Source organism: Equus asinus, chromosome 3, assembly GCF_041296235.1.
Source record: "Equus asinus isolate D_3611 breed Donkey chromosome 3, EquAss-T2T_v2, whole genome shotgun sequence".
NCBI lineage: Eukaryota > Metazoa > Chordata > Mammalia > Perissodactyla > Equidae > Equus > Equus asinus.
The window spans coordinates 159,450,091-159,475,035 of record NC_091792.1 but is presented as its reverse complement, the minus strand read 5'-3'; the positions used below and the strand labels follow the sequence as shown (position 1 = coordinate 159,475,035).

Below are 24,945 nucleotides of genomic sequence, written 5' to 3'. Positions count from 1 at the left end.
AGCACGTACGGCGGGGATCTGCTGGACGAGGGGATGGTTCACGTCCTGGAGGGGCCGGCACAGGATTTCATCATGCTACTCAGAACCATGCACGATTGAAAACTTAGGAATTGCTTCTTTCTGGAACTTTTCATCTAACATTTTTGTGCCAGAGTTGACTGGGTAACTGAAATTGCAGAGGGGGGTTGACTGTAACGCAGAGTGGCAGGAGAGAGCCCCTGGCTCAGGCCGGTGACTGGGCCTGGGGTCTGGTTGGGAGACGGTTTTCTGGAATGGGTGCCTGATTTACAACATAGGTGTCTGTTGAGTTCTGGGGCTGAAGGTGGTCTGTGTCCTCGGAGCACTGTGTGAACCCAGCTAATATTAAATAATGTGCTTTTCTAATTGTTGGTCTACATTTTCCCTTCTTTCACATGAGAGGGCTTTTGCACGTTTCTCTTCATTGGTTATCCTATGGATTTTGCTTAATGTAAACTTTGCATTACGATGGATTAGAATCACTCAGAAAGATGCAATATATTAATATTTTTGAACTAGTAAAATGAACTTTTGTAATTTAAAATAATATCTTTTCTGCTAAATCTAGATTTTCTTCTGCGTGCATTAAAAAAAGGGAAAGTACTAGGTTAGGGATGCTGCTTAGTGTCAGGCCTTCTCCAGTAGGCAGGGACTCTGGGAACGAGCGATAAAAAATGTTCTGGCAGCGGCGCAGGTATCCTGTTCCCCTAGGCCCTTCTGTGCTGAGGGCTGTGGGTGCTCATGGGGGTCCACAGGTCTCCCTTCCTTTGGGACAGCCCCTCTCCCCGCTCTGCAGCCTGAGCTGTCCATGGGGGCGGGAGAGGCCTAGGGGAGCTAGTGCGTCTGTCCTCCGGGGGCCTGGCGCCTCCCTGCCCGAGTGTGATAGCTTAGTGCTGCAAAAATGCATTTGTGATGTGTTCTCTTGAAGGAAGAGGGAGCCAGATGAGTTTAAAGCTAGGGTTTTAAACTTTATGTGCTGAATATGACATTAGCATAACTGTATTTCCTCAACTTTATATTATTTTTGGAATTCTGTTTCCTTTTAACATTATTAGACTGTGAGTAATAATTGTGTATACATTCTTCTGATGTGTTGACACAAATGAAACGTTCTTAAAGTTATCCGTGTTTAATTTCTTCTCTCCCTTTCTTATTTCTCTCTCCTCTTTCCTGATTATTTATATTTGCTATATTTCCTAATTCCAAGAGCTGCTTTAGCGTTCGAGTCAATTCTTGTCTCCATTCCTAATTGTCGTGTAGCTGCTTAGCAATGAACTGGCTCTTCCTGACGGAGACTGACTGGAAAGGCAGAAGGGAGCATGCTCCTGGGGACCAGAACTGAGACATCGGATACACGTCCCTGCGGCCTGGCCTCTTGGTTTCTGTGGGCTTGAGGTGTTAAACGTCAAGGACTGACATTTGAAAATACTCACGCAAAACTCTGCATAGTAACAAAACGCCGGCTGGGGACAGTTTATGTACTGTGCTCGTCTGTTTAGCTTAGTGTAAGTTATTCAACAATCGTGCATACTAATAATTTTGGTAGCTGCTGTTCTGCTTCCTAAGCTTAGATTAATGTTCAAATATGGGAGTTGAAGCTACCGAGGAATTGAGAGACTCTGAAAACCTGGTAAATAATTTTTGTTAGCAGAAAGGCTTCAAGGGGGGTCAGTTTCTACACAGGCGTTTGCTCACATGCTAATAGTGAAAAGGGAGCAGGCGGGGCGAGGTGAGGAGCCCAGACTGAGGTCCGTCAGCCCTGGCTTTGAGTCCTAACCTGTCTTCGGTCGTGCTCGTGGGCGAGGTGCTGGGCCTTGCCTTCCTCGGTTGTGAAGGGGAATTGTTCTCTTCAGCTTGTGAGGTCAAGCTGGACTAGGTAGTCGTCCAATGGTAGTCATTTTTCTTAGCCAGTTTTTTCCATTCTGTAGTCAGTTTATCTCTGGTGTATGCAGGATGATTTCCTTAATCACCTCATCGCAGATTAAATTGAGGGAACACTTAAAAAAATGCTTAATCATGCATTGCTGCTTAGAAATAAATACAGTGCTGTTTTGTATGTGTTGATAGCACCAGTGGTAACACATCAAATGATAACATTTATATTCGCATTATGTGGTACATTAGTTATCTCCTATTGTGTAACAGCCTGCTCCTTAAATGCAGCAGCTCCCTTCTAAGAGTGGGTGTTATCTCCCAGTCTCTGTGGTCAGGAATTGGGGTGAGGCTTAGCTGGGCCTCTGTCCAGGGTCTCACATGAGGTTGTGATCAAGATATCAGCCAGGGCTGCAGTGGGTGGGGATCCGCTTCCTCACGTGGTGGTTGGTGGCCTCAGAAGATCGGCTTCCAAGGTCACTAATGTGGCTGTTGGCAGGCCTCCTGACCTTGCTGGCTGTTGGCCAGAGACATCGTTCCTTGCCATGTGGGCTGTTTCTTAGGGCAGCTCACAGCCTGGCAGCTGACTTCCCTCAGAGCGAGTGAGGCAGAGGGTGAGCAAGATGAAAGCCAGAGTGTTTTTGTAACCTATCTTGGAAGTGACATCTCATCACTTTTGCCATCTTCTCTTTGTTAGAAGTAAGGCAGTAGGTCCAGGCCACACCCAAGGGGAGGGAACTGCCACAGGCGGCTGACTAGAAGGCAAGATCACTGGGGCCCTCGTAGAAGCTGCCTATCACCGTCCAGCCCCTGGCCCCCGTGATCCATGTCCCTCCCACATACCAAGCACACTCCCCCCAAGTTCCTGCCATGACAGCATCAGCATCAAAGTCCAGAATCCCATCATGTAAATCAGCTCCAGGTGTGGATGAGGCTCCGCGTTGAAGCTCCTTGAGTATAGCTCCTGGAGTGCACTTCTTCTCCATCTGTAGATCCGAATTAAAGAGACCAGCTGTCAGCTCCTCCACCTCCACCAAAAATGCCATGTTGGGACAGACATAGGATATCCACTGTAGACACTCCTGCCCCAAATGAGGGAAAATGGGAGGCATAAAGGAGTCACAGGTGTATAGCAGTTCTGAAATCTAGCCTGTCCGATGTTGGAAGTTCCTTGGTTAGGTCTCGAGATTGAGGGTAGTGGTCCTCTCTCCGCCTCCTGGGCTCCTGATTCCTCTCTCTGAGTCATCTTTTCCTTTTCATCGAAGATAGCCTGTGTTTGCAGTTGAGTCGTTTTCTCAGCCTGCTTCCTGCCAGTAGAATTTTTGGGATTCAGTGCCTAGTTTTCAGTTTGCACTTGCTTTCAGTGCAAGCTGGCAGTATTTCTACTGATATGGTTTTCTTGAAAACTTCGTGGGCCTTCTGTGAATCTCATTGGTGTTCACTCCATCAGACAAAAACCATCCCTCAAATCTCTTTGAGATAAGCCCTTCTCTACTACCTTGGGCTCCTGCAGGGCGAGGGACAGTGCCTGGAAGCTTCTAGAGGCCCAGTTGTTCAAAGAGAAGGTCTGTGAGCCTCACCCTTAGTCTCTTTAAGGGCCTCTATCTCTTATACCTTTACTCTCACACAGCGGTTTTTACTTGACTTCACATGTACTAGGACTTGGCACAGAAATGGAAGGTAAGGTGAGGAGTTGGCTTCTGGGCACATTTAGGGTCCATGTGGGTGGTGGATTCCTCGGAGGAGAGTTAGGTGGCAGGAGGTGAGACGATGATGACAAGAGTTGAGCGGAGATATGGAGAGGAGGAGAAAGATGCAGGTGAGCTTTCCCATGGCGAACAGCTCAACCGCACTCTTCCAGGTGGGCAATCCAAGTAGGGTGATGAGGGGTAACTTCGGAGGCTGCACTTGTGGAATGTCAGTGCCTCCCCTCTCCTATGTCATTTGGATTCATTTAGTATAATTGGATTTTAATTTGGGGGCTTTCCATACACTCATCAATCAGTTACTAGCCTTGTCCGAAAACTCTTGGTCATTGTTTCCTCCCTTAATATAAACAGTATCAGTCCGCTCTGGCACTTGAACCTCAGGACCGCCCCTCAGGGTACACATTGCATACCTGGAAGATGACCTGAGCAGGGAGCAGTGCATGGTCCTGCCCACCTGACCCCAGCCCACCATGGCACTCTGCTTCTGTCGGGGTTGGGATGTTTCTAGGGGACTCTGGTGGGTGGGAACTCGGCGTCTCTTGCCTGATTATCTGGGCAGTTAGGCTGACAGCCCCCCTTGGAGGAGTTGGATTGGGTTAACGGGGGTTAAGGGGTTAAGGGGTGATGGGGTTTGGGAACAGGAAATGAGAGTGGGATTGTAGCTTCACTTTAGGGAACTCAGAAACGTGCCAGCGTGGATTTTCTCCGTTTTCTGCGGATGTTTGATTTCCTTTCATCCCTTCACTCTCTGTTCTGCATTGGTGCTGATCCAGATTGTGGTTAACTGTCATGGACAGGGGCGAGTCCCTTTGCTCATCCCAACCATCAAGTTGAGGTTGTGTGATGATAGTCGTGCTCTGGGAGGATGTGTCTCGCCTTCCACTGCAGCCCTGAGGTTTGACTTGCTGTTCTGCTCCTAGGGCTGGAGTTTGCTGATGCGTCACGCTCTCGCCAATCTCCATTATGGCTCAGCCGGTCTCCTGGATGGGAGCTGTGCATGGTGGGGACAGACCCACAGCAGCAGTGGGTGCACGCTGCAGGACACCAGTCTCCACTGTTTTGTCCCTTCTGAGCTGGTGGTGAGGCAGGATTAAAGTGGGTCTGGAAAGAGAAGGCCACCTTTATTTTTGTACCACTAGGAAATGATGGGTATTTCTTTTATGGTTATGATGGCCTACATATAAAAATTCATTACAGGGCTGGCGCCGTGGCCAAGTGGTTAAGTTCATGTGCTCTGCTTCTTCAGCCTGTGGTTTGCTGGTTCTGATCCTGGGTGCAGACCTACACACCGCTCATCAAGCCATGCTGTGGTGGCATCCCACATAGAAGAACCAGAAGAACCTACAACTAAGATATATAACTATGTACTGGGGCTTTGGGGAGGAAAAAAACGCAACTCATTACCATCTTCAGTTACCTTTTATTTTTCTCTTGTTACAAAAGTTGTATCTATTCTTTCTAGAAAATTTAGATACTATAGACAAAAATAATTAAATTCTAACACTTAGAGAAAGCTAAGGCTATTTCAACCCCATTTATTTGCTCAGCAGGTACTCACTGAACACTTTCTCATGCTCCTGGGGCACATAGACGCAGACATGGAAAACTTGCTCCCTACCTCCACGTCTTGCGCGGGTCACGGAGGGAAGCAAGCGGACGCCATCTGGGCTTATGATGGGCCCTGTGGAGAGTGGGTGGTTCCTAGATGTTCCACAGGGGAGGGCACAGGTGAGGTTGGTGTAGGTGACAAGGCGTGTGAGCCAGCATGAGCTTGCCCTCTGGGAATTGCATGGGGTCTTACGGTGTCTGCCAGGCCCTGTGGCTCCTCAGATGGGTGGAGGAGTATCAGCAGGGAGATGGGAACAGCTGAAGCGGAAGGTGAGCCTCTGCTGGCTCCTCTGTGGTCTTATCTCATCCTCACAACCTTAGGAAAGAGACTCTATGTTCTCTGCTGTACACACGACCAAGGTCATCACATGACCAAGGTCACATGAGTGCAGGGCTGGGCCTCTGGCATCCAGCTCCTCGGTCCCTGGGCCCTACCTGGAACAGTCTTCTGGACTCTGTTTCAGCTGTTGCTGCACAGACAGAAGATAGGCTCCCCCAGGACGGGCTCCCCAGGACAGGCTCCCCCAGGGTGGGCCCCCCTGAAGTGGGCTCCCTTAGGATGGGCTCTCCAGGACAGCCTCCACCAGGATGGGCTCCCCAAGATTGATTCCCCTTGGATGGACCCCATTGTCTCTGTTGTTTCCTCTTCCTAGACAAGGTGCCTGTATAGAGAAGGCACTCCTAAGTGTTTGTAGAATGGACAGGAACAAACTGCAGCTTGCTCCTTTGTATTAGCAGAGCTGTTTTAGTGCCTCTGGTATATAGGGTAGGGGTGTTAAATTTTACACTCAGAAGGTACTGCCTGGCCAGCAGTCCTTTGTTTTGTTTTATTTTTTGGTGAGGAAGATTAGCTCTGAGCTAACATCTATTGTCAATCTTCCTCTTTTTTTGCTTGAGGAAGATTCGCCCTGAGCTAACATCTGTGCCAGTCTTCCTCTATTTTGTATCTGGGTTGCCGCTGCAGTGTGGCTTGATGAGCGGTGTAGGTCCGCAACTGGGATCTGAACCTGTGAACCTGGGCCTTCAAAATGGAGCGCCTGGACTTAACCACTAAGCCGTGGGGCCGGCCCCTGGCCAGCTGTCCTTTTAAAAGGGCACTTCCTTCTTAGTTCCCAAAGTCCAAGCAGTCTTCCAGGGCAAGCACGGGGCATCTTCCTTGCCTAGTATTTGGGCTCCAGCCCACCTCGCTGGGATGCTTGGGGGCCTGGGCAGAGGAGATGCCAGGGGCTTGTTGACGCATTGTTGGTGTTTATCAGGTTCTTCTAGTCCAGGATCAGATATTGGAGGGTTGTTCTGGGAACACTGCCCACAGCGCACCTGTCTGTCTAGCTCGTTGACAGCTTAGTCTGTGCCTCTGCTGACTACATGGTGGCCCAGGCCGAGCTTCTCCCCAGGCAGCCCTGCACTGGGCTAGAGCTTGCATCATGGGTGAATAAAAAGACACACAAGCTGAGGAGGCAAACAAATGATATTGGTAGGAGACTGTGCTCCGGCTAAGGGATGTCCAGTTCATCCTGACAGTGGTCACAGCGGGACAGATTCAGACACACAGCACCTGGTTTCTGCGCCTCCCTTGCTCTAGGTTGCCCATCACCCTGAAATGGCGACACTGGACGTGCTACTTTTTCTGGCCACACTCACCTTCTAGAGCTGCCACAGGTTTCAAGTCCTGGGGATGGGATTAGCAACGTGGCTTACTCACACAGGTACTCGGGGTGCTGGCTGCATCTGGGGAGCTTGGCCAGTCTGCAGGCACACTGTGGGCACGGCCTGTGTAATGCAGCGGGAACACCCAGCCCAGGCCTTTGCCTGCCTGCTGCCTTCTCGCCGCTCCTCAGCAAGCAGGTGAGAAGCCGCAGAACCTCGAGGGCTAGGCTCTGCTCTCCTCGGATGCCTGCTGGCAGATTCTGTTCCTCTTTGTGCGATCTGTCTTTTCTCTCTCAATGTTTGATGGGACTTTTTTTTTTACTTACTCTGCTCAGCACTTGGTGGGCCCTTTGAAATTAAAGATTCTTGTCTTTCTGTAGCTCTGGGAGATGATCCATTAATTTTTGGACCAACTAGCTAATCAGGCCAGGATCTCCCATGTGCTCATCTCCTGCCCGCACCTCTCCTGTGAGCTCAGGGAGACCTCAAACTCAACAGTCAAAACAAACTCCCTTCCCCAAAGCTGCCTCTCTCAGTGACCAGCTGCCGTCTCCCCAGAAGCACAGGTTGAGGCAGACCCAGAGAGGGGGCTCCCAGAGACTCTCTCGAAATGTTATCAGGACACACGGAGGTTCAAAAAGATGAGGTCTCAAGAAAAGGCTACCACGAACAAGGAACAACCGTGTGAACAGAAAGTCTGCAAAAATGCACAAACAGCAGGGCTGGAGGGTAAATCCAGGGCAGCTTCCTCTGCAGAGCGAGGGGCCAGGGGATGGGCTCTCCACAGAAGAGCTGGGAGACCACGAGGGTCAACCAGGAGGTCCCGAGAGGCGAAGTGTGGCATGGAAGGAGAGAAGACACTGGGGCAAATTCAGTGAAAAGTCTGTTCATCTGTCACTGCATTACCACAAAGGGCAACCAGGGAGGGTTTCCCCAAACTTGTAGGGTGTATTTGGGGTTATATGTCTTAAATTGTAGTTTATGTGGAAGACAAAATTTTCTTTGGAGAACCTTGGAGGCATCTGAAATTGAAGCTAGATTTTAGCATTAGGTGGGCTATTTGGCCTCATTTAACCTGAAGAAAAAGGCGGGGTGGTATGAGCACTGGACATCTGGCCGGAGGAAGGCAAGGGAGGCCTGTGGGATGGCATGTGTCTTCTCTCTGAAGGAGAGCAGGAAGGGGGACTGCACAGGGTCTCCAACGGAGGGTGAGTTTGAGGGGTCGTGAGTTGGCCAGAGGAGCGTTGAAGGGTCGACGAGAGTATTGAGAGCCCCTCAGGCTGAGGAGCATGATTTTGGAGAGGGACCCAGGTGCCATGTGGCATGACAGCCCTGCAGCATGTGCTATGGAGAAAGCCCATGGTCAGTTCCTACAGGCTGGGGTGCCCGGGTGGGTGCGGAGGACATGGCAGTGGACAGGAAGGCTCCTGGTGGACTGCAGGCCCAGTGAGGAGGGCAGGGTGGAGGGAGGGGCCGCGGGCCGGGAGAAGCAGCAGGGCCAGTGGGGCGGGCCCGAGGGTGGTCATGAGGCTGAGGTGAGAGAGGAGCAGGCTGGCCACGGTGAGGAGGATAAGGCCTTTGGGGTGAGCAGTGGAGGGACAGAGAAGGCCGGGACTGGGCCATCCAGGGGAATGGAGCGTGTCAGGTAGAGGAGGATGGTAAGGTGGGCTGGGGGGACGGTGTGCCACGGTTGAGGGAGGCCTCGTCAGGGGTAACCGAGGCACTGCCTGGGCGCCCAGAAGGGTGGGGTGAACTTAGGTGGAAGTCAGTGCCCCAGGAAGAGGCGGAGGGGATGCTTCCAGCAGAAGGTGCATTGAGGTGTGGACGTGCAGAGTGAGATTGCTCGGGAGAGAATTCTCAGCCAGCTCTTAGGCCATGGGGTCACCCGTGTGGGGAGGGCGTTGAAGTTCAGAGAGGAAATGGGGCCTCAAGGGAGAGGGGATGGGCCACAGAGAAGGGGTCCTTGCCTGGGAGAGGGAGCTGACGGTGCCGCTCTGTGGAGCTTGGTGGGCGGGGCTGCCTACCACCAGAGGGTCCCTGCTGGTGTGCTGTGCCTCTCAGGTCCCTTGGGAGCCAGTCATGCTGCACAGCTGGGGAGCCAGCACCCCTCAAGAAGCTGCTGCCATCAGTAGCCTCCCGGTTCTCTTGTCCCCAAGCTGAGAAGTCTTTGCAGGAAGGCACTGTTGTTCCCTCATGTGGCAGCCCTGTGCCTGGCCCAGTCCCACACACAGTTGGCGCTCAGTGACACCATTGACCGGCAGGTGAAGGGTCTGCACTGATGAGGGTGGGTCAGGTGGTGAGTGGTGTTAAAAGGACCCTTTAAGGATAATAGCGTGGTGAGGCCGTTGATCATTGGTGGCAGTAAGTAGCCTGGAAATGGCCTTGGGGAGCCAAGAATCTGCCAGCTCATCCTCTGGCGTCATGGACTCCTGCTGTGTTGGGATGGGCAGGGCCCAGGTTGGTGTAGCTCAGGGGAGGCAAGGAGAGTGGCTTTGGACTCAGAGAGCTTTTCAGGGTCAGGTGGTGGGCTGCTAGAGTGGGTGGAGGGTGAGGCGGCTGGGATGCAGGGACGGTCGGGGGTGTCCTGGTGTGTGTGTCTGCGTTGGGGATGTGTTGGGTCTTCCGTCTATGTCCCCAAGGTGGGTGTTGGGGGGTGGTGGTGCCTGGTGGGTGTTGGGCGCCATGGGCAGTACCAGAGTGGTGGCTGGAGGTGGCTGCTGAGACACAGTGGCTTTGGGGGTGAGTACGAGGGGCAGGGGTCTGTGGGTGAGCGTGTCCCGGTCAGAGAAGGTGGCATGGTGCCACCAGGCTCCTGCACTGACTGGGGACAGGCTGATGGGGTGTCCCCAGTTCTGGAGGGACTGTGGAAGCAGACCGCGCCTGCTCTCTCAGGCCCAAGGCCCCCTCTGCTTCTAAGAATCCTGCTGTGTGGGGATAGAGAAAACTGAGAACAGCCTGGGTCCAAATCTGCCTCTGACACCAGTTACCTGTGCAGCCATAGACAAGTTACTTAACTTCTCTCTGCCTCTGTTTCCTCATCTCACAAAATAGAAATAATAATCGTACCTACTTCATAGTGACATTGCTTATGGACTCACGAATTAATATATGCAAAGTCCGGAGAACATCCCCAGCCTGTGCCAAGTACCATGTGTGTTTCCCTACTGCTAGTATTGTTCTTGTCTTGTTCTTATTCCTGAACTTTACCTTTCTCCTCAGTGTGTTGGATGCTTTCTGCCTCATTGGAAGTACTCAGTTTCTCTCCCTCCTGTCGCATTTCCTTCCACTGTCGCTGTTCTTTATTGCTTTGGTCTTTTGGCCCCCATGCTCAGCTCAGGGCCTGTTGCACTGTGAATCTCTGTGAACTTTGGTGGCACAATCATGGAGAGCTGGAGTGTCATACTCACAAAACGTCCCCTCTGTGTGGGCAGAGATGGGGCTGAGCCACATGGATGGGCATCACTAGTGCCGTGCTTGTTGCCTCCCTGGAATGGCTTTCCCGTCTCATCTGCCAGCAGACTTCTGCTCCCTGTCCAGGGCACCGAGCATGCAGCGGGGGCTGGCACTCGCTCTGCTCCCGAGTGAGGCCGTTTGAAGGGCTGGGACATTGCCTGGAATGGGGTGGGCACTCATTCAGTGGCTGTGAGCGGAGAAATTCGTCAGAATGGGACTCTGTCTAGCAGACGTAGACCTTGGAGAGGAGAGGGAAGGTCATGGCACCTGGCACTTATTCCTAGCTCCTGTCAGTCTGAACAAGGAGTGAGTGAAGCAATGTCAGTATCATTTGGCCGGAATCGACTGATCCTCCTCGTCGGGTGGGGGGAGAGTGGAGACTCTGTGCTGTAGCCGTCTGTGCCATTAGGAAGCTGTCGCTTGAATGAAGCATTTCTTTCCGACCTCAGTTACCTTTTCTGCAAAGTGAGGCAGCTGGATTAGATGATGTTTTCATCTGCTTGGCCTGCTATAACAGAATACCATACATGGAGGGGCTTAAACGGCAGACATTCATTCCTCCCAGTTCTGGGCTGGGGGTCCATGATCAAGGTGCTGGCAGGTCACCTGTCTGGTGAGGCCCCACTTTCTGGTTCACAGATGGCCGTCTTCTCGTATCTTCACATGGCGGAGAGACAGAGTGTGTGGGAGGGTGAGATCCTGTGTCTCTTCATCTTTTACAAGGACGTTAATCCCCTCACAAGGTCTCCACCCTCATGACCTCATCTAAACCTAATCACTCCCAGATGCTATCACTTTTGGGCTCAGCATTTCAACATGTGAATTTGGGGGGTTGCAGACTTTCAGCCAACAGCAGATGATCTCAAGATGTTTCAAGTGTTGCCCCCTACGTCAGAATCAACTGGAAGGTATGGGGGGGTGGGGCTTTGTTAAAGCAGGCGGCTCCTGGCCCCTCCCCAGACCTGCCAACCCAGAGCCTCGGGTGGAGGAGAGGGCCCAGGAACTGGTGTTTCCGTAGTCCAGGTGGTGGAATTGCCAGCTGAAGTTGGAAACTAGTGTGCTATGGTTTCTTTTGGATTTCACTGTTGGTTCCACTAGTTTTACTATTTGTTGATACAGTTTAAGGAAAAATTAAGCTATAGGCTGAACTTATAAAATGTGTTATGGGTATTACTTATAGAATTAGTTATTAGAATTATTAGAATTAGAAATAATTTATTTTTTAATTTTTTTTGTGAGGAAGATTGGCCCTGAGCTAACATCTGTTGTCAATCTTCCTCTTTTTGCTTGAGGAAATTGTGACTGAGCTAATATCTGTGCCAATCTTCTCTATTTTATGTGGGATGCTGCCACAGCGTGGCTTGATGAGCGGTGTCTAGGTCCATGCCTGGGATCTGAACCTGCAAACCCTGGGCCACCAAAGTGGAATGCATGAACTTAACCACTATGCCACCAGGCTGGCCCCAGAAACAATTTATTTTTAATTACTTGAGGGACATGACAGTAAGAGAGTCTAATAGAAATATTTGGTTAAACCATATACGAAACTATTATTTGAAATTGTGTCATACAGTGTTATGACTCCATGGTGCTCAGATGAATCATAAAATAATTCTGCATATAAAACTAGGAAATCATTTCTTTCATAGGGGCAGCATCTATTATTGTTTGGAAGAGAAGGCTAGGAGGTCTCTTGTGACTGGAGGAAACCAGCAGGTCTCACTGAGCTCTGTCCTGGAGAATCCACGTGACAAGACTCTTGCAGTAACATCAGGAACAGTGGCCACTTTGATGTGTCATGTCTGCCAGGAACCGGATCCTGTCTGAGCATTTTTTAGATGGGTTATTTCATGCATCTACTCTATCCCCCTCCCTGACCGATAGGGTGATTCCCCTTGTACGAGTTTCCTGTGGCTGCTGAAACGCGTTGCCACCAACTTAGTGGCCTAAAACAGCACAACTTTGTTCTCTTACAGTTCCAGTGGTCAGAAGTCCCAAGTCAGTCTCCCTGGGCTAGACGTCCACGTGTGGGCAGGGCTGGTCCTTCTGGAGCCCCGGGGAGAATCTGGTTCCTTTTGTGGCTTCTAGGGGCCGCCTGCATCCCTTGGCGTGTGGCCCCTTTCTCCGTCTCAGAGCTGTGGCTCTAATCTCTGCTCCATCCTCGCGTGGCCTGCTCTCTCGCTCTGACCCTCCTGCCTCCCTCTGATAAGGACCCTGTGGTGACATGGGGCCCACCCGGGGAACCCAGGATCACCTCCCATCTCAGGATCCTTCACTGGATCACAGCTGCAAGGTCCCTTTGGCCACGTGAGGTGACGTTGTGGGTTCCAGAGGTTAGGATGTGGCATCTCTGGGGGCGTATTCAGCCCACCACACCCTTTTAGAAGATCCAATGAGAAGACCCTAAAACACAATTCTTGGCCAATATGAATATAAACATTTTTAATGATGAATATTAAATAGTTAAATGTCTAGTCATAATATTTAAATGATTAATTTAGCACCAGTTGAATATTAAGTAATATGGTAATTTAGAATTAAGTTGTTCTTTTTTCACTCTTATGTATCATAAAATGATTTTATTCAAACATGCATCCTGCGTAGCGTCGTCTTTGAAGCTGCTCTTGGAGTCGTCTAATAATACACTTTCCCTTTTGTCTAGTTCTTTCACTTTGTGTGTGTGCAGAAATTGCTTTGGATTATGCTTCTGTTACTGGAAACTTTATCCCAAGACACAAGAATTTCTTTTAACAACTTTAAAACAATTATTTCAAAAACATACCCTCTTTAAAAAACATATTCTCTATTACATTTTGGGTCTTTACAACATAAACACTTACTGTATTGCTTTTTAAAGTGATCTTTAAAGGGTTTTGTGTGTAGAAAGGACTTCTCACCACAGGCCTGACTGCGGGCCCTGGGAGCCCGTGCAGGGCTAGCCCTGGGCTGGTGTCAGGAGCCCGGATGTCGGGAGGGCTCCCAGCACTCTGCCTGATGTGAGTGGCTCCTATGCCTCACCTGTTTGTGCAAACAGTGCTGTCTGTGCTGATGCCCCTTTCCCCCTGGGGGTCTGGAGTTGGGGGCGTACCGGGCAGAGGGGCCCACAGGACCAGCCACCAGTGAAAGCCCTGGGTCTGAGTCTCTGATGGGCTTCCCTGGTGGACAGCATTCCACATGTGTTGTCACAATCCTCTACTGGGTGAATTGAGCATGTCTTGTGTGACTCCCCAGAGAGGATTTTGGAAGCTGGTACTTGTATCCCCTGGACCCATGTGCTTTCTCCCTTCACTGACTTTTTTGTTTTTGTTTTTGTTTTTCGTGTGGAAGATTAGCCCTGAACTAACATCACCGCCAATGCTCCTCTTTTTGCTGAGGAAGATTGGCCCTGAGCCAACATCTGTGCCCATCTTCCTTCACTTTATATGTGGAATGCCGCCACAGCATGGCTTGATAAGTGGTGTGTAGGTCTGTGCCTGGGATGTGAACCCAGGAACCTCAGGCCACCGAAGCAGAGCGTGGGAACTTAACCACTATGCTACCAGCTGGCCCCTCCCTTCACTGATTTTGATTTGTATCTTTTCAGTGTAATAAATCTTAGCCTTGAGCACAACTGTATGCTGAGTTCTGTGTTTCCTCTTAGTGAGTCATTGAACTTTGGGGTGGTCTTGGGGACCTGACACACGTTAGTTTTCGATGACAACCAGTATTTTCACTTATCAAGTCATCCCCCTGGAATAATTAAGTTAGTATTAAATTTCTTTGCTCTTTTTAGTTGTTTTGTCTGTTCTATCAGGTGACCTCTGTAGTATTGACTGAGGCTGTTTCAGACTAATATGTTTTCCCCATGTGGTACTGTTACAACCTACAAACATAGGCTCTTTCCCCGCCACACAAGAGGGGCCAAATAAAAACTGGAACACCAGGCTATGGCAAAAGAAAGGGCTTTTATTTCGAGTGATATCAGCCGGGAGACGAGAGTAAGCCCTCAAATTTGTCTCATTTCATCTCGTCTCCCCAAAAGAGGGGAGGTGAGGGGTTTTAAAGCTTTGTGAGGAATGTGGCTGCTTGTGTGGGGGGGTAGTCAGCAGCCTTGCTGGTTGGTGCTTTCCCACCAGCCTGCATTCGACCTTGGGATGCTGCTTGCAGGGAGGAGGAGATGATAAGGAACCTAGGTGTGTGACTTTGGCCATCTGTCTCCATGGCAGATAGTGGATTCTGGAGCCAGAGAATAGCGCTTAGCCTTGAGCACAACTGTATGCTGAGTTCTGTGTGTCCTCTTAGTGAGTCATTGAACTTTGGGGTGGTCTTGGGGACCTGACACATGTTAGTTTTCGATGACAACCAATATTTTCACACAGAGAAAGAGTCCTTTGGTTTTAACCCCACATATGCTGGGTTTAATGTAGGGGAAATGATATCAGGGCTGGCATCAATTCCCCCCTATTTTATGCTCATTTCTCAATCTTGAGGGATTTGCGGCAATGACTGATCTAGCAACTTCTCTGAATCAGGGCGTAGGTTATTCCATCTCATTGAACCAGTCTTTTAATAAGGCAGTAATGCAGTGATGCCAAATTTAGGCCTGTATCATGTAAGTAACTAACTAGGTATTTAATAAGAAGTATTTTTAGAGAAAGGAAACGGTAAAACAAGGTTAATGGTTGGAGCAAATTATAACCCAGTTCCGGAGCCCAGGGGGCAGCCAGTCAAGATTCCTAGAAGTCAGAGTCAAAGCATCTTTTGCAGTTTGAAATGTCTCTGATGGTGTCATCAGGCACTCAGGTATCTTTCTGAGTGGCTTACACAGCAACAGACATGAATCTCTCTTAAAGTTACATCAAGTTGTCCAGCTTGAGTTTGTAAAGCTTCAGGAAAAAGGGCAGATTCAATTTTTAATGATTTCAAGTGAAAATGAAGGAAAAAACAGAATATTAGTTTGGAGGTTTATTATTTCAGATATTTCAGGAGACTAGAAGAATTTAGGATCTAGTTGAGTTTACAGATATAAAACAAAAACTTCAAAGACAATTAATGGAACCAGAATCTAATATCCATGAATGTGTATTATAGTTTTTATTGAAACATAATTTTTCTCTAAAATCACCCTCAATTTTACCAAACATAGCCAAATTAAGACTAACTGGTTTACAAAATAAGTCTAGTTTTAATAAATTTGGCCCAGTTATATACATAAGTACAGCAAGAATAGCAATTGGTCATATAGGCTTTTTTAAATCTGCTTTGCTGGAACTTTTTACAAGGACTCTCAGATTGAACTTTAAAGGCTTCTCGAGGCAAGGAAAGCCAGACCAAAACTTGTCATCAGATTCAGCCTGCAATACCTACAGATTTGGGTGCATTCCTCCCTTCACGAGGTCCCCAAAATATTGAGGTTCCAGGGTCCTGCCCAGTGGCGCAGCGGTTAAGTTCACACATTCCATTTTGGCAGCCCGGGGTTTGCTGGTACAGATCCTGGGTGTGGACATGGTACTGCTTGGCAAAGCCATGCTGTGGCAGGCGTCCCACATATAAAGTAGAGGAAGATGGGCATGGATGTTAGCTCAGGGCCAGTCTTCCTCAGCAAAAAAGAGGAGGATTGGCAGCAGTTAGCTCAGGGCTAATCTTCCTCAGAAAAAAAAAAAATATTGAGGTTCCTTGTATCTGCCAGAGGGAGTGACATTCTTTACTCAACCTTACCAGATTCTTGGGAACCCATGAGCAAGGTACCAGGCCAATATTTCCAAGTGGCTTTATTTCAGAAAGTCAACCTTTGTTCCTCAAATGCTGTCTGGTCATATCCAAGTCTGTATATTTCTCTCAAATATGACATTCCAGTCAAAGCCTTGGTATTATAACCAGTGTTTCCAATTGTGTCCTGTTATAAGAAGAACAGATTCTTGTTGAACTTACACAAACAATTATAGAGCCGTGGAAATAAGAATATTTACTCACTAAGAATTTCCAAATTCTGGAGGGATAAGGTAAGGAGAAAAAGATAAATGGTGCAGTTTTATTTACAAATGTATAATTTCATCAAATTGCTATAAGTCATAGTTAGCATAAGGGAAAGGAAGAAAAGATTTTCTTAAATCTGAGAAAACAAAACACAAAACATTAAAAAAATAAGCAATATTTTAAACAAGAAGTCATAAAAATTCTAATTATTCTCATCAGTTTATTTAGTCCCGTGTAGTTGGTTCTTGATCTTAATCTTCTGTCAGCAGTTTTATGAAGGCATGAGTTTCTCTGTTAGAGTTCTGTAATTTCTTACCCAGTTTAGTTTTACAATCTGAACGTTTATCAGAAAGCTGTATTCTAGAGTGAACGTCAGAGTCCTTTCCATGAACTTTTCTGAAAATAAAACATACTTGTAAAAGCATCAGGGTAAAACAACCGTCTATAAATAAGCAACTATTTAAAAATGGCAATTGACAAAGAAACTTGACTATTTCTGTGACATGTAATGCTTTAAAATAACCAGAATTATGACTGATAACCAGGACAGATTAGAATTTTAGTAATGTTATACAATTTTTAAAACATTTACATCAATAACATTTACCCATATATATGATAGGTCCCCATGAAGCAATGTTTAATTATCCCTTTAACCATGGTGACAGTTAAAGAATTTTAGGCAAATGCAGAGAATTAAATAGTTGTAAGAAAAACCTCAGCATCTGTGATTAAGGACCTGACAAAAACAATGTAGGAAATTAATTTTGATAAAACATAAAATCCTTATCCTTTTGGTAGATTATTTAAAGAAAAAAAATCTTTTATAATTTTTTTTTTTTTTACCACAAGCAGACTAAAAGTTTAGGAAAGTTATCTTTTTAAGAAAGATAAGACCAAGTTTTAATTTTGTACCAGTTTACTTTTGACATTTAAATTTATTTACTTAAGTAAATTTATTTATTTATTTATTTATTTTAAAGATTGGCACCTGGGCTAACAACTGTTGCCAATCTTTTCTTTTCTTTTTTTTTTTTCTGCTTTTATCTCCTGTACACAGTTGTACATCTTAGTTGCACGTCCTTCTAGTTGTGGGATGTGGGATGCCGCCTCAACATGGCCTGACGAGCAGTGCCATGTCCGCGCCCAGGATCCGAACCCTGGGCCGCCGCAGCGGAGCACGCAAACTTAACCGCTCGACCACGGAGCCGGCCCCAGTAAATTTATTTTAATCTTAGCCAACTTGACCGTACATAAAACTCCTCAGGGTTTTGCTTTTCTAAACCTTTTGTTACTTACTTTTTACATTCAGAATTTGTCCCAGTTTCCCTTTCTTCCCTTTTAGTACATTAGGACAAATTTATCTTTTTTTCACCCAAAAAGCAAAAATACTTTTATTTTTTATACGTTTTTACTGAAAACATACATTTTACTTTCCTTGAATGCAAAGATTTTTTTTCTTATTAATTTTTAATATCTTTAATTATATATGTTAATTAGAATCTTTAACCCTTAGAAACCTTAATTTCTAAGTAAAAACCAACTAAGCAATTGTAAACTTTTCTTTACGTTAGCATTCTGTGGCTTGACAAATTTACAATTACCTTCTATAATTTTTGGAAATGTTACTCTATAGTAATAAAACACAAGGTGTGTATGCTAATAGACCCAAACATGTTTTAGATTTTCTGTAATAAGAAGCCAAAAGTAGATAGACATGTTCAGCAATAATGTTTCAGTGTTCTATCCTATCCAGAAATGACCCAGATATTCAACAGGTTTTGTCATTTAACTTAACTTAGTAAAACTATAAAGTTTGTTTCCAAAAAAATTTTGGAAGCTGTGTTTTTTAAGTATACAGACCACAAAACACAGTTACTTTACTCAGACACTTTTACCCATTTTTATCTATTTAAATTATTTGTTTTTAGCAATCATGTTTAGATTACTCTCAAAGACATTGTGTGACATCAAAGCAGTTAGCCGTCATCTTAAGTTGTTTTAAGTACATACATCATAACACATAATTATTAAAAAGTTTCTCCAAAAACACTTGTCCTTTTACATTTATTTAGTTTACATGGTCTTAACAATTATATTTAGATCGTCTGCGAAAACCTCATGAGACATTAAGCAAAATCAGCTATTATTTTAAGTTATTACTCTTGCTGACAAATTTTGTAGCAGAGAGAATATGACCTCCTTTGACCAGTAAACCCAGGCTGTGTGTCTGCATTGTATCTAATGCTGATAACTTTGAGGACATGCCTATTTTAAATCAAGCCTGCAAACTTAAACAGACTTTTATTTACCAAAGGTCATTTTATATCATGTTAAATAACTTTGTCTTTTAGAACATTCTGTATATTAATTAAAGACTGAGTTCCATTGTGAGAGGTTTTGAATCCTCTCTTTTAAGGATGACCCCTAAGGTGTACTCATCTGAAACAGAGGTTCCCCAGAATGGCCATTATGATTCCAAGTTGTCTCAAAGTTTACTTATTTTCGCGTGTTTAATTTTAGATCAGGAGTTTCAGGGGAGTTGAAATGGCGCATCTCAGAGAGAGAATAGAGAGAACCAGCAGATTTGGCTTCGGGCGCTGGCATGTTTAAGTATTTAATTATTTTCTCTTAAAGAGGCAGTAAAGTATTTCTGATTTTATTTAGAAGCCGCAAAAGATTAAAACAAGCTTCCCATTGTTGTGGCTGGCTTTTTCCAATTGCTTACATCAGTTTGGGTAAACTGAAATTGCCCCATTTTGGCCATTTTAAAGTGAGATCTCCTTTAGCATGCTTAATTAACATCGGCTGAAGGGTGGATTTCTTATGCTTTTACAATATCAGGGAGGGGAAACCTACCCTAATGAGACACAATGTTTATCCCCACAAGGTAATCTATAATACAATAAGACAGAAGAGATGTAATCATTTTATATAAAGCCCATTTAAATATACCAGTTTTTACAAACCTTTAATGTTTCCAACGTATACTTCTAATTATAACTTACATTAGAATTCTGTTAACAAGTTTTAGTATTACAGCATTGTGTTGGGGGAGCATCCCCAGGTAGACATAACATCTATTCCCCAAAAAAATCCAGGCAAAGTTGACATAACCTCTTTATATAATATTAGCTTAAACACTTTAATTTTTATAGTTTTACCAACTTTAGCAACCTAACTGTTGCCTCAAACAATCGTTGGTCAGGTTTCTCACTGTGATTTTTGCCTCCTGACTTATTAAATTTTGTTAAACTGGGGTGAATAAAACAGGTTTGATGTCTTTTAATGTTGGGGGGCTAAAATGGGGGTATCCTTTAGCCCATCCAACCTTAGCCAGTGTTTTAATAAAACCTTTCTTTTAACTTTATTTATGTCTGTTCTATTTATCTCATTTTCCTTTTTAATAACTAGTTAAAGATTTTCATCCTGTGGGGATGAGTCCTGTGTCTCTTCCCTTTTTGATTTCTGTTTGTTAACTTAATGTTTTCATTAGCATCTGTGAAACCATAACAAGCTGAGACTCCAAGTTTGGTTAAGTTCTTAAGACTAGTCATTGTATTTTCCTTTTAATTTGGCCTTTTCATAGGTACCAATAAAACAGCTGTTTATGAAAAGAGCTCTCTAAAAATTTTCCAACTTAAGGATCCATTGTTTGGCCATATTCTCTCCAGAGTTTAAAGAATATTGTGGCCATGTGTTACAAAAGAAAATCATACCTTTTAGACATTGGCTTATAATTAGACCATCTACTCAGAATTAACCCCAATGGGCTCTGCTTGGGGACAGACAGCATGTTTCCCATTCCAGTACATAGAGACAGACAGACATACAGACCCAGACAGAAAAACCAGACACCAGTGAACCGGTTCCCAGATTGAGGGTAGAATGTCTTACAACTATTCCCACTCTGAATGTACGCCCAGATGGCCCCTCCATGAAGGGAAAGTACCCCAGATGGCCCCTCCATGAAGGAAAAGTACCCCAGATGGCGCCTCCATGAAGGGAAAGTACCCCAGATAGCCTCTCCATGAATGGAAGGGACCCCAGAGGAGGGGAAGGAAGTTCACAGGCGTCCCCGAGGTGACTTACCCTATTTCAGAGTCCGTCGACTCACCAGGATGAACAAAGAAACAAACAAACACACACACAAATCTAGAGCCTGTTTCCTTGCCATAAGAGAGTGCGCCTAGGGTCAGCGGTGCCGGGCTAGACGGAAAGTACTGGGGACAGTCCCTAGGGCAAATCACCTAGGCAGCTGCCGGACTGCTTCCCAGGAAATCCCAGTTGGCCTGGGGCCACGGAGCCACGGGCAGGAGCCTGCTGGCTGGCTCCCCAGATCGTTACCGCATACAAACAGGTTCTTTACCCACCATACAAGAGGGGCCAAATAAAAACTGGAACACCAGGCTTATGGCAGGGAAAGGGTTTTTATTTCAGGTGACATCAGCTGGGAGATGAGATTGAGCCCTCAAATTTGTCTTGTTTTATCTCCTCTCCCTGAAAGGGGAGGCGAGGGGTTTTAAAGGTTTGTGAGCAATGTGGCTGCTTGTAGAGAGGCGAGGGAAGTCAGTGGCCTTGCTGGTTGGAGCTTTCCCACCAGACTGTGTTTGGCCTTGGGACACTTTGCAGGGAGGAGGAGGGGATGTTAAGGAATCCAGGAGTTTGTCTCCATGGTGGATGGTGGATTCTGGAGCCGGGGAGCTGGGGAGTAAGCAGGGAAAGAGTGCTTTGGTTTTAACCCCACATATTCTGGGATTAATGTGAGGGAACTGATATCAGGGCTGGCATCAGTACCTTGTTCAAAATAAATTAGTGGGGCGCACAGAATATGAGAGAATATAAGCTGACTTCCTATCCTGAGGGAAAACTTCTCGTGGAGGGGGCTTGTGATCAAAGATGGAGCTGGATCAGGCATCCCTATGTCTGTAGCCAGGACTGCTTTTCACTCTGACTCTGCCCCTCCATTAAATGCAGACTTGGATGCATTGGATCTGTGGAGGAGCCTGAGAGCCCCCCAGGATGCTGGGCTGCTAGTCCTCGGACCACACTTTGAGTAGTTAGGGTTTCGAGGTCTCTTCTTTTTCCATCCAGTCAGGGAGGAGAAGAGTGCCAGGAGGCAGATTCTGCTGGAGTCCTGTATTCCTCAACACAAGGCAGGATTAGGCTCTGAGAGAGCAGTGTTTTCTACTTTGGAAGGAAATTCTTAGCCTGACTTTAAGATTTACTGCTTCTCTTTCATTTAACATTTATCTGGTAACTAGAGACTCTTTCTGTGATGGTTTTTGTTATGAATTATTTTTTTATGTTTACTTAATACCAGTAAGTAAAAGAAATATGGGCTTTTCAATAATGAGCTGTTCATTTTTCTTCCTTAGGGCACTATTTCAAGAAAAAATATGGTAGCATCAAGTTTTCCCTGAACTATGGATCCCCTGGAATAGTGAACTATGCTCCTCGTCTTAGAAGCACATCGAGATGTATAGAGCAGGGGACACGGCAGAGCGCCCGCTGCACGGGACGGCGCCCCCTCGCATGAGGAGTGTGGAGGTGGCCCGAGGAAGAGCAGGGTACGGATTCACCCTTTCTGGTCAGGCTCCTTGTGTACTCAGCTGTGTCATGAGAGGGAGCCCTGCGGATTTTGTGGGCCTCCGTGCTGGAGATCAGATATTTGCTGTCAATGAAATCAATGTGAAGAAAGCGTCCCATGAAGATGTAGTGAAATTGATTGGGAAATGTTCTGGTGTCCTACACATGGTGATTGGTGAAGGCATCAGCCACTTAGAGTCCTGCTCCAGTGATGAAGAAGTTGGATTTTATGAAGGAAAAGGCTGGCTGAGGCCCAAACTTGATTCTAAAGCATTAGGTATCAATAGAGCAGAGAGAGTCGTTGAAGAAATGCAGTCTGGTGGAATTTTCAATATGATCTTTGAAAATCCTAGTCTTTGTGCAAGCAGTTCAGAGCCCTTGAAATTGAAACAAAGATCCCTTTCAGAGTCGGCCGCTGCACGATTTGACCTTGGGCATGAATGTATAAATAATCGGACTTCCAACCTGCTTTCTAAAGAGGAAATAGCAAAAGTTATTAACGATGATTCGGTTTTCACTATTGGACTAGAGAATCATGAAGATTTTGGATTAGATGCAAGTATTTTAAATGTTGCCATGGTCGTAGGCTACTTAGGTTCTATTGAACTTCCTTCCACAAGCTGCAACCTGGAGTCTGACAGTTTACAGGCCATCCGTGGCTGCCTCCGGCGCCTGCGGGCAGAGCAGAAAATCCATTCTCTGGTGACCATGAAGATCATGCATGACTGCGTGCAGCTCTGCACCGACAAAGCTGCTGTCCTGGCCGAGTACCCAGCCGAGAAGCTGGCATTCAGCGCTGTGTGCCCAGATGACAGGAGGTTTTTTGGGCTTGTGACCATGCAGACGAGTGATGATGGGAGCCTGGCACAGGAGGATGAAGGTGTCTTGCGGACTTCCTGCCACGTGTTTATGGTGGATCCAGATTTGTTCAGTCACAAGATCCATCAGGGCATTGCTCGGCGGTTTGGGTTTGAGTGCACGGCTGACCCTGACACCAATGGCTGCCTTGAATTCCCGGCGTCCTCTCTCCCTGTCCTCCAGTTCATCTCTGTGCTGTACAGAGACATGGGCGAGCTGATTGAGGGGGTACGGGCCCGGGCCTTTGTGGATGGGGATGCAGATGCCCATCAGAACACTAGCACCAGCAGCAACAGTGACAGCGGCATTGGAAATTTCAACCAGGAAGAAAAGAGCAGCCGGGTGCTCGTTGTCGACCTGGGCGCCAGCTCTGGCAGGCATGGCACCAGCAGCAGCACCTGGGAGGGAGTGGGTGGCAGGGGCTCCCAGCCCTGGGGCGCCCCCTGGAACGGGGCCTTCTCCCATGACCCTGAAGGGGGACCCCTGTTTGAAGCTGCCTCACAGGGTGACAGGTGTCGGGACTTCACTAAGCATTTAGGGCCCGCCTCTCATGTGGAGGTCCCCCCGGCCTCCTTGCGGAATTCAGTTCCTCCTTCCAAGAGGGGTGCTGTGGGCCCTGGTGGTGGTTTTGGCCAGCGGTGGCTTCCAGTTCACGTTCTGCAGGAGTGGCAGTGTGGACACGCCAGCGACCAGGAGTCTTACACGGACTCCACCGACGGATGGTCCAGTGTCAACTGTGGCACACTGCCCCCTCCTATGAGCAAGATTCCCGCGGACCGCTACAGGGTGGAGGGCAGCTTGGCTCAGCCCCTGCTGAGTGCCCAGAAAAGGGACTGGTCCAGGAAGGCTTTTGGGATGCAAAACATTTTTGGTCCGCATCGAAATGTTAGAAAGACTAAGGAAGACAAAAAGGTAAGCCTGTTAGGAGTGGTTCAGCAAAATTGAGCTTGATTTTATAACTTAGTCAATTACTGATGCAATGGTGGCACATTAATGCTAAGTTCTCTGTCCCAGCCTCCTCTGGCTGCCCTGTGGCCTCTCTCGGCTGTCACAGGACGTTTGCTTTGCTCCTGTGCTGCAGGCTGTGTCTTGCCCAGGAGCCCTCTGGGCTCTCAGCCCCAGCACTGGCCCTGGCCCTGCCAGCTCTCTTGGCGGGTCCTGGGCAGGACATCTGGGCAGGACAGGTGGTAGTAGAAGGGCCGTTGACTTCTTACAGCCCGGCATGAGACCCACCTCCCTCCTTCCTGCCCTTTCTGACTGTGGTGCCTGGGAGGTTCTGTCCCTGCAGCTTCTTTGAAGTCTGTTTTATCTCTGGCCCCAGAGTCTTCGTCCCAGGGTCTGAGGTGAGAAAATTCTTGAGACACGGAGACTGTTCACTTCAGGATGGGGAGCTTCACCGTGGTGTTGATCTTTGTACTGTTTCCTTCATCAAGAAATCCTGCTACGGAAAAACGCCAGCCGAATTCAACAGTGGCTAGTGGCTCAAGCTCCTTGATCATTGAGGACGAATATCAAACAGTTAGGGGGCCATGCTTGGTGTAGCGCGGCTCTAAAATCCCCAGGTCCTTCAGTGTCCCTTTGGGATGTGTGTCTGCCCACACAAGGGCTCAATTTGGAGCTGGAGGTAAGGAATCACTATAAAGGACTCTGCTTAGCAGAAGGGCTGGGCCAGCGGTGCTGGTGGTGCAGCTGCGAAGTGGTGTGATGCTCCGTTTGGAACTGGGAGGGTCTGCGGCTGGGTGAGAAGAGGATGGCACTTAGCTTGGCTTGTTTCAAAGGAACTTTCCTCAGAGGACTTTTACAGTGTTAAAATACCTTTTCAAAATATGTTTGTTCACATTTTTGTTCTCGATAGCTGAAAAATCTCATGAGAAAACCCTCTAAAAGCCGCTGGCTGGTTAGGGCTGGAAAGCTGTGGGGCGGTAGTGTTTAATGAATGTTGTGTTCAAGATCCATCTCGTTCCCAAGTCTTACTATTTTTCATTATAAAACACATTAAAGAAAATTTAAGCTTGGGGGAAAGGACAGATCTCCTGTAGTTTTACCTCCCCGAAGTGACCATGGGTAACATTTTGATATCTGTTAAGTACAGATTTTTGTTTGTATAAACATAGTTGTAGTCATATGGGTTTCCAACTCAGTTCCTCAGCTGACTTGCTGGTGGGAGTTCTGCAGTTGTGTGGCCTCCCCTCCTCTTGTCCTGTGGTCTGAACTGCAGCAGGCTGGATTCTTAGGG

General features: G+C 47.1%; 1 protein-coding gene and 1 long non-coding RNA gene across 6 annotated transcripts in view; one reads left to right on the top strand and one right to left on the bottom strand.

Moving 5' to 3' along the window:
• Positions 1–24,945, top strand: part of RGS12 (regulator of G protein signaling 12) — a 133,015-nt gene that overhangs the window by 11,164 nt on the left and 96,906 nt on the right. For 3 of the 5 annotated variants that reach the window (XR_011502385.1, XM_044767912.2, XM_070506336.1), the window contains exon 2: positions 21,641–23,621. The exons of the other annotated variants lie outside the window; for them this stretch is intronic. Coding sequence is in view for 2 of the 3 variants with exons in the window: in XM_044767912.2 (XP_044623847.2) it covers positions 21,741–23,621 (1,881 nt within the window). In the remaining variant the exon portion in view is untranslated. The remainder of the gene's footprint in view (positions 1–21,640; positions 23,622–24,945) is intronic. 5 annotated transcript variants of the gene reach the window in all.
• Positions 16,052–20,486, bottom strand: LOC139044904 (uncharacterized). The gene is made up of 3 exons (XR_011502386.1): positions 20,355–20,486; positions 16,579–16,658; positions 16,052–16,182 (listed from the first exon to the last, which is right to left on the bottom strand). It is a non-coding gene; the product is annotated as an uncharacterized lncRNA (long non-coding RNA).